General features: G+C 27.1%; 1 protein-coding gene across 2 annotated transcripts; it reads left to right on the forward strand.

Moving 5' to 3' along the window:
- Window positions 1–245: 245 nt before the first annotated feature.
- Window positions 246–5,979, forward strand: LOC101895098 (biogenesis of lysosome-related organelles complex 1 subunit 6). Of its 2 annotated transcripts, none has more exons than XM_005188895.4 (6): window positions 246–404; window positions 483–638; window positions 2,496–2,813; window positions 2,880–2,964; window positions 5,357–5,443; window positions 5,581–5,979. In XM_005188895.4, exons 2-6 carry the CDS (start codon window positions 613–615, stop codon window positions 5,719–5,721), a joined length of 657 nt encoding a protein of 218 aa, XP_005188952.2. In that variant the 5' UTR covers window positions 246–404; window positions 483–612; the 3' UTR covers window positions 5,722–5,979. The 2 variants fall into 2 exon arrangements, with proteins under 2 accessions (XP_005188952.2, XP_019894261.2); XM_020038702.2 differs by having other exon boundaries at window positions 267–428.
- The last annotated feature ends 4,065 nt before the right edge of the window (window positions 5,980–10,044 follow it).

Here is a 10,044-nt window from a genome sequence, read left to right on the forward strand (position 1 = left end):
CTTACCCTATCTCTGTTAGCCTCGTTATGATATTTTAAGGTTTATTTTTTATCTACAAAGACAAAAAAACATCTGTCACCTGTCACACGCTTGTATTAATGGTGCTACTATAATACGTTTTCCTCCATTCCAACTGTCCAGCTGATTGCATTTTCTTCATCTTCATTTCTTCTCATTCGTAAACAACAGCGTTGTCGGAGATTTTGCTTTTTGTTTATTTTTTATCAGGCATTACCCGTTTTGAACCACCTTCTTATTTGTTTCGTTGGGAACGATTTTTATTTTTGTTTGCTTTGCAGTAGCCGATAAACATACACCCACCTCCTTACAAAAAGGACATTGTATTTGGAATTAGGACACACAGAGAGAGGTGGCTTCATTAGAGTCCTGCAACTATACCGGAGGTTAGATGGGAACATCTCCACGAGGTTACAGAAGCTTCGTGTAAAGACCATTGCAAATAATGATTCTCTTTTTTATAGAGCCATACCGTAATTGAAAAATTAAATCAAAGCCCCGTGTTGCTATCCAACAGTAATTAAATTCAGTTGATGAAATCCAAATTTAAAGACGCTTTAACTTGGATAGGCTCAAAAAGTAACTTTTTACAAAATGTTGAAAAGCAACAACTTCAACAGGTGAGTACTTCAATTGGCAACTTACATCAACAGGTCAGGTCGGTCAACAGGTGTATCAACAAGTTTTTACAAAATAACAAGTGCCCTATAGTAGGGGGAGCAAAAAGCAACAAAACAAGTCAAGTTTTGAAAAATTCCCAAGACTTTCGCGGATTTTGTCAACAATGGGCGAACAAGTGTCATAGCTAAAATATGGGTCGAATGTTTGCAAAGAGGAATGAGCTGTAAGAAAGACAGAGAGATTTGTCCACCTGATGGAAAAACTTAATTTAAAATCCAATCCACCGTCATCATTTCGCCCGTTACTACATTTCCAAATCTTTATCTGGTACATTCCCAAATCTTCATCAGGTAATCAGACCATTTCAACACATGATAACATGATATTGAAAGCGATAATTCCGAGTAAACTATTTCATGGCAAAACAACCAGATGAGCCACGAATCCAAGAAATATTGAAGCACATGCTTTTGGCGTGAAATATATCATTATTATACCCTCAGTCATATGGCTACAAAGGGTACATATCATTTGATACGACCAAAATGTGCCCCATCGAAATAATGGTTTTAGACCTTAGGGCATTTTGATTCGATCTAGCGATGTCCATCTGTTTGATGTGAAGTTATTGTCAAACTTAGATGTAGTTCGGAGATGGACAATATCGTTCCACTCCTTCTGGTACCTCCCCCACAAAATGTCAACATTTTCAAAGAAAATAATTTACTGCACCGAAAGAAAAAGGATAATCCAACTTTGCAAATCCTAATATTTACGTCAGTGCTAGGTCAGGTGCGAAAATGGACAATATCGGTCCACTCCATCAAGTACCTCCCCCACAAAGGCTCAAAATTTTGAATAATTATAACTCTCATAAAGTGTGATGTAAGTGTCCGATTGTCTTCAAATTACACACATCAAAATATTTTTATTATTCCAATGTCTGGTGTGAAGATGGAATATATCGGCCCACACGTTCTGATACCTCCCCCACAAGGGGTCAAAATTTTGAATATTCATGAAGCTCATAAAACACAAAATTAACATCCGATTCCATTCAGACTTGGCACATCTCAATACTTTCATCAACACAAGATCTGTTATAAAGATGAAGAGAGATTGGACCATTTCTTCTGGTACCTTCTCCACAAAGGGTCAAAGTTTTGAATAACCAAAACGATCATAAAAAACGAAAAAAGCATCTGGTTCACTTCAAATTACACACATCACAATATTTTTGCTAGCCCAAGGTTTGGTGTGAAGATGGAATAAATCGGTTCACTCCTATGGTACCTCCCGCAAAAAGGGTCAAAATTTTGAATATTCATGAAGCTCATAAAACACAAAATTAACATCCGATTCCATTCAGACTTGCCGCATCTCAATATTTCCATCAACACAAGATCTGACGTAAAGATAGTAGAGTTCGGTTAGGTCAGATATGAATTGGTCAATATTGGCCAACTGCTTGGGAAGGGTCAACAGTTGGAGTAATCATAACTAAAGGCATCTGTCGGCATAACCCACTGATACTATTTTCATCATTTAAGTATATCCACTTTAGCAATTTCGGAATTTCCAAAACGTCTACACTTTTGAGATATCGCATTCATATTGAACTTATCTTAAAAAACCTACCTTCTTTGTAGCAAGAGAATACGTGCTTTATTTTATGGTTGTATAATTATGAGATAAGTGAAACAATGTTTGTTGCCATTGTTAATGACTTGTTCGTTTTGTTGTTTTTTTTTTTTTGTTTACAACTCAATCTGTCTTTAATTTCAATTATAAATTTTTTTATTAACCTTTTGTTTTTGTTTTCTCCAACACACACCATTACCAACCACCTACCATAGCATTATCGATGACTTATCGGCATTTAGTCAAGCAGATACATTCGAAGCATTAAGACCTACAACACTGGAATTGGATGAAGCTGGCAGCAGCGATCAAATAACCTCGATACAATCACCCACAAATAATAATCTGAATTCATTAAATAATAACAATAATGAAAAGAACAATGCTGAGAAGAGTCAACCATCTACAGACCCCACAGATGAAACCTCGTCACCCTCCACATCCTCCCTAGCGGCCTTACAATTAACAGCGGGTTTTATGCAGTTGTATTCACCGCCATTGGCCAAGGCAAGGACACAGCTCAAGGAGTTAATGTAAGTGGAGAAAGTGTGGTGGAGTTTTATTATTATTTAGAATTGAAAAATTCCTTCTTTTTCTAGTGGCAAACAGAATAAAATCTATATAGATTTGTCGGCGGAAAAATTCAAGCTGGACAATGGTGAAGTTGCCAAATTACAAGATATGGTAAGGAGAGTAATTAGTTACCCCATGTTTGGAGCCATAAAAATAGTTATTTGAGGAAAATATTTTACGATGTGTTTTGAAAGAGATATTATCTATAAAACATTTTATATACCACTCATACTATCCATTACCCATGTCAGTGGAGATACTTGCTTTTTTGAAAGCAATAAATGTTGCTCGGCACAATAATTTATCAAGAATAGATATCTTAACTGATAATTTGAACAGAATACAAGCAGTTGAGGCAAGACAACATAAAAACCTATTGATAAGTTAATTGAAAAATATTACGGCCAAAATGTGTCTCATCGAAATAACGGTTTTAGAGCCTAGGTCTCTTTGGACCAAATCCATTTTAGGACATTTGTCCGTCCATCTGGCTAGCTGGTGTGCACGATAAAGAAGGGAGTATCCGAAGGTAGTATCCCACTTGTATACAACCGTGGTACATCGTAATATTATTGTCAAACTTATATTGAGTTCGGAGATGGACAATATCGGTCCACGCGTTCTGGTACCTCCCCCCCCCCAAAATGTCAACATTTTCAAAGAAAATAATTTACTGCACAAAAAGAGAAAGGATAATCCGATTTTGCTCCAACTTTGCAAATCGTAATATTTACATCAGTGCTAGGTCAGGTGCGAAAATGGACAGTATCGGTTCACTCCATCAAGTAATTCCCCCACAAAAGGTAAAAATTTTGAATTAACAAAACGATCATAAAATGTGAAAAAAGCATCCGATTGCCTTCAAATTACACACATCACAAAATTTTTATTGACCCAAGGTCTGGTGTAAAGATGGAATATATCGGTTCACTCCTTCTGGTACCTCCCCCACAAAGGGTAAAAATTTTGAATAATTATAACTCTTATAAAATGTGATGTAAGTGTCCTATTGTCTTCAAATTACAAACATCACAATATTTTTATTAATCAAAGGTCTAGTGTGAAGATGGAATATATTGGTCCACCCCCTCTGGTACCTCCCCCACAAAGGGTCAAAATTTTGGATATTTATGAAGCTCATAAAACACGAAATTAATATCCGATTCCATTCAGACTTGGCACATCTTAATATTTCCATCACCACAAGACCTGTTATAAAGATGGTAGAGATCGGAACATTCCTTCTGGTACCTCCTCCACAAAGGGTCAAAGTTTTTAATAACAAAAACGATCATAAAATCCGAAAAAAGCATCCGGATCTCTTCAAATTTCACACATCACAATATTTTTTTAACCCAAGGTGTGGCGTGAAGATAGAATGTATCGGTCCACCCCCTCTGGTACCTCGCCCACAAAGGGTCAAAATTTTGAATATTTTGAAGCTCATAAAACGCGAAAATAACATCCGGTTCCATTCAGACTTGGTACATCTCAATATTTCCATCAACACAAGATCTGTTATAAAGATGGTAGAGATCGGAACATTCCTTCTGGTACCTCCTCCACAAAGGGTCAGAGTTTTGAATAAACAAAACAATCATAAAAAAGCATGCGGTTCTCTTCAAAATTCACACATCTCACTACATTTATCAACCCAAGGTCTGGTGTGAAGATGGAATATATGGGGCCACTCCTTCTGGCACCTCCCCCTCAAAGGGTCAAAATTTTAAATATTCATGAAACTCATAAAACAGGAAATTAACATCCGATTCAATTCAGACTTGGTACATCTAAATATTCCCATTAACAAAAGATCTGTTATAAAGATGTTAGATATCGGATCATTTCAACTGATAACTCATAGGGTTCAAGGTTTTGAAAAAAAAAAACGTTCAAAGAAAGCGAAATAAGCATCCGATTTTCTTCAAATTTCACACATCCAAATATTTTAGCTAACGTAAGATCTATTGTGAAGATGATATACATATATCTGCCAACCCTTTAAGGGTACCTCACCCACAAATGGTCACAATTTCCAATGCTTATATCTGTCATAACTTGCGAAACAATTCGGCGATTCTTTACAACTTGCAATGCCTAAATATTTCTCTTAACCACAAATCTGATTTGAATATGTAATTTATCGAAATTTATGATTTCGCATAAAATTCGATATATAAATGTTCGATTTCCTTTAAAATTTTGCACATACCAATATTTTTTATCAGTATTAGATGAAGAATGAAAATGGAATATTTCGGTACCTCACGGATATTTTCCAAAAATTTGCACATATCTCATATAAAGTATAGGAAGTAGTCGATATAGCCTAAATCTGATACGTCGTAATATCTATATCAGTCTTAGGTCAGATACGAACTGGTCGATATTGAAGAACAGCCTTTTTACAACATTTCTTCCACTGGCATCTCTACACCATTCAGATAAAATTTTATTTAACCATTTTGTATAAACTCCCAAAAAAATGTTTTTTTTTTTTCAGATGACTGATGTCAAAGAGTATCGGGAAAAATTATTGAAAATTAAGAAACAAATGCAAAACATTTATCAGAGGTCCAAAGAGCTGAAGGTATGACAATTTTTTTTTTGGTTTTTAAAAAAAAAAAATAATAATAAATTCTAAAATTAAAAACAAATTTAAATATGAAAAACAAAAAACAACAAAAAATATTTATTTTATTTTATATATATTTTTCGAAATAATAGAAAAGAGCTCTAAACATACAGTCGTGCAAAGAGAAGGAGCTACAAAAGAAATTACAAAAACAACAACACGAAGAATCATTAATTGCCAAAAAACAACAACAACAGCAGCAGCAACAACAGCATCATGAGGAACCACAATAGTATTGAGAAAAAAATGAATATAAGTTTTTTTTTTTTTAATTTTTAGTGAATTTGTTGTTACAAAGAAAAAAGAAATAATGGGAAAAGAATGTCACGGTAAAGTAGATAATAAATTATAAAAAAAAAACCGAAAATAGTGCAATAAATAATATTTGATTTTAAATGCAAAAAAATAATAAAAAATTACGGTTTTTATATTAAAACAAAAAAATATAATAATAATTAAATAAATTAAAATTAAAAAAATAAATAAATAAAAAATTATCTAAATTAAAAAATATTAATAATTTTCAAAGGTGAAAATCAATTGTTTTAATTAAAAAAAATAATAAAAAAAACATTTTAATTAAAAAAATGATTTTATATAATTTTAAAAAATCTGTTGATTTTATATGATTTAAAAAATGTTGATTTTATTAAAAAAAAAAAAATAATAATATCCACAAAAAATTTCGGCATAACAAAAAATTATCTAAAATAAAAAAAAAATATTAATCATTTTCAAAGGTAAAAATCATATTTTTTAATTAAAAAAATAACAAAAAAAAAAAAACACATTTGAATTCAAAAAAAAAAAAAAGAGATAAAGATTATATATAATTTAAAAAAAAATCTGTTGATTTTATAAAAAAAAAAAATAAAGATAATATCCGCAAAATTTTCGGGATAAAAAAATTACAATATTTTATAAAATAAAAAATGTAAAAAATATCACGGAAATTAACGCGAAGGTAGATAAAAAATAGTGCAATAATATTTGATTTGATTAAAAAAAATAATAAAAAATTACGTATTTTATATTAAAACAAAAAAATATAATAATAATTAAATAAATTAAAACTAAAAAAATAAATAAATAAAAAATTATCTAAATTAAAAAATATTAATAATTTTCAAAGGTGAAAATCAAATTTTTTAATCTAAAAAAAAAAAAAATAACAAAAAAAAAACATTTTAATTAAAAAAAAAAAATTATATATAATTTTAAAAAATCTGTTGATTTTATATAATTTAAAAAAAATGTTGATTTTATTAAAAAAAAAATAATAATATCCACAAAAATTTTCGGCATAACAAAAAATTATCTAAATTAAAAAAATATTAATCATTTTCAAAGGTAAAAATCATATTTTTTAATTAAAAAAATAACAAAAAAAAAAAAAAAAAAACACACACATTTGAATTCAAAAAAAAAAAAGAGATAAAGATTATATATAATTAAAAAAATCTTTTGATTTTATAAAAAAATAAAAATAATATCCGCAAAATTTTCGGGATAAAAAAATTAGAATATTTTATAAAATAAAAAATGTAAAAAATATCATGGAAATTAACGCGAAGGTAGATAAAAAAATAGTGCAATAAATAATATTTGATTTAAAATGCAAAAAATAATAAAAAAAATACGATTTTAATATTAAACTAAAAAAATAGTAGTAATTAAAATATTTAAAATTAAAATAAAAAGAAAATAAAAAAAATATCTAAATCAAAAAATGTTAATCATGTTAATTTAAAAAAAAATTAAAAAAATATTATATATCATTTTAAAAAAATCTCTTGATTTTATATATAATTAAAAAAAAATCCGTTGAATTTTATATATAATTTAGAAAAAAAATGTTGATTTTATAAAAAAATCCGCAAAAATTTTCGGCATAACAAAATTACAAATTCCAATATTTTATAAAATAAATAATGGAAAAGAATATTATGGAAATTAACGAGAGGATAGATAATACAATTATAATAAAAGCGAAAATAGTGCAGTAAATAATATTTGATTTTAAATGCAAAAAATAATAAAAAAAATTACGTTATAAATATTAAAATATAAAATAAATAATTAAAAATTAAAAAAAAAATTATCTAAATTTAAAAATATTAATCATTTTCAAAGGTAAAAATAAAAAAATAATAAAAAAAATTTAAGCAAAAAATTTATATATAATTTAAAAAAATCTTTTGATTTTATATATAATTAAAAAAAATCCCTTGATTTTATATATAATTTAGAAAAAAAAATTGTTGATTTTATAAAAAAAAAATAAAAAAAATCCACAAAAAATTTCGGCGTAACAAAATTACAAATTCCAATATTTTATAAAATAAATAATGGAAAAGAATATTATGGAAATTAACGAGAGGATAGATAATACAATTATAATAAAAACGAAAATAGTGCAGTAAATAATATTTGAATGAAAAAATGCAAAAAATAATAAAAAATTACGTTTACAATATTAAAACAAAAAAATGATAATTTAATAATTTAAAATTAAAATAAAAAGAAAATAAAAAAATATCTAAATCAAAAAATGTTAATAATTTTCAAAGGTAAAAATTAAAAAATAAAAAAAATTAAGTAAAAAAATTTATATATAAAAAAATCTTTTGATTTTATATATAATTAAAAAAAATCCCTTGATTTTATATATAATTTAGAAAAAAAAACATTGATTTTATAAAACAAAAATTTTCGGTATAATAAAATTACAAATCCCAATATTTTATAAAATAAAAAATGGAAATGAATATCATAAAAAGAAAATAAAAAATATCTAAATCAAAAAATGTTAATCATTTTCAAAGGTAAAAATCGAAAAATAAAAAAATTAATTAAAAAAAATATTATATATCATTTAAAAAAAATCTCTTGATTTTATATAATTAAAAAAAAAATAATTTTTTATATAATTTAGAAGAAAATTGTTGATTTTATAAAAAAAGAAAAGAAAATAAAAATTACAAATTCCATTTTTTTATAATTTTGCTTGTTTTCGACAAAAAAACATTTTTAAATAAAACAATGTTTTCAAATTTTTTTTAATGTTCCCTTAATAAGTTATGAAGACTTTATTTGTTATCGTTTTTTTTTAATATAAATAAAATTCAAAATTTTAATTTAATTTTGTTTTTACATAGAAAACTATCTAAGACTTTGGTTTTCTAACAATTACAAAAAAATAATAAAATTTAATTATAAGCTAGATATAGATGTATACTTTTTTGTTAAAATTTTATAATTTAAACATGCCTAAATAAAATTATTTAAATACTTGTTTTTTTCTCTCTTTCTTTTTCTTTCTATGCAATTCTTATTTTTAATGACAAGTTACAAAAACATGCAGTAGTATTTTAATTTATAAACATTTGGAATGACATTATTTAATGAAATCATATTTATTTTTTATTTAAATTAAAAATTCGTTGCCTTTTAAAGGAAATTGAGAATTTAGAAACATGCACAATGTTTTACAATTTTTAGAGTTTGTTTTTCATTTAAAAATCTATAAATTAAGAACTAATAAATAAGTTAAATTGCTAAAACAAGTCTAGTTATAAAAATACATACACATAACACTAGGTAATTAAATTCTTTTTTTTTAAACAAAAGGATATTTAGAAAGTTAAAATCTTAAAACATGGTCGGGTATTTCTTTTTAAAACGTTGGCTAAAAATGTGAAATATTTGGTGTGGCATAAAAGAATATTGAATTCAAATGCAAGGGCTTAATTTTGACTAATTGAAGGTAAAAAAATTACTAAAAATTTTTTAGTAATGGCCCTTGCCAGGGCTGAAATTCCAAATTGTTTTGGAAAAATTTGACAATTTTCACCAACAAATTTTAGGGTTAGGACCACTACCACTTTTCAGGCCAAGGAAAAATTTACGCATTAAAAAAAAAAATAATAATTTTTGACAGAATCTTGTCCTGCCAAGGCTGAATTTCCAAAATGTTTTGGAAAATGTTGATAATTTTCACCAACGAATTTTAGGGTTAGGACCAAGACTTTTCAGTCCACGAAAAAATGTTCAGATATTATAGAAAAAACTTAAATTTGTCACAGAATCTTGTCTTGCCAAGGCTGAAATTCCAAAATGTTTTGGAAAAATGTGAAAATTTTCGCCAATAAATTTTGAGGTAAGAACCACGATTTTTCAGTTCAAGGAAAATATTCTCAGGTTTTATAGAAAAAAACTTGATTTTCACAGAATCTTGTCTTGCCAAGGCTGAATTTCCGAAATGTTGACGATTTTCACCAAAGAATTTTGAGGTTAGGATCAAGATTTTTCAGTCCAATGAATAATACTCACATTTTACAGATTTTTTTTGTTTTAATTTTTTGATTCTTATTTGGCAATGACAAATATTTTGAAAAATTTCGAAAAAATCTAGAAAATTATCTGCAACGATTTTTGAGGTTAGGACCACAACTTTTCAGCCCATCGATAATTTTTCACATTTTATAGGAAAATTTTGAATTTTTGTTAGAAACTCATTTGGCAATGACAAAAGTTTTGAAATATTAAAAAAGAAA

The sequence above is a fragment of the Musca domestica genome, unplaced genomic scaffold (genome assembly GCF_030504385.1).
Source record: "Musca domestica strain aabys unplaced genomic scaffold, Musca_domestica.polishedcontigs.V.1.1 61, whole genome shotgun sequence".
NCBI lineage: Eukaryota > Metazoa > Arthropoda > Insecta > Diptera > Muscidae > Musca > Musca domestica.

Coding starts and splice junctions, on each gene's coding strand:
- LOC101895098 (XM_005188895.4), top strand. CDS start 613: ATGTTGAAAAGCAACAACTTCAACAG. Junction 639..2,495: donor AAAAGCAACAACTTCAACAG/GTGAGTACTTCA, acceptor CACCTACCATAG/CATTATCGATGACTTATCGG. Junction 2,814..2,879: donor ACACAGCTCAAGGAGTTAAT/GTAAGTGGAGAA, acceptor TTCTTTTTCTAG/TGGCAAACAGAATAAAATCT.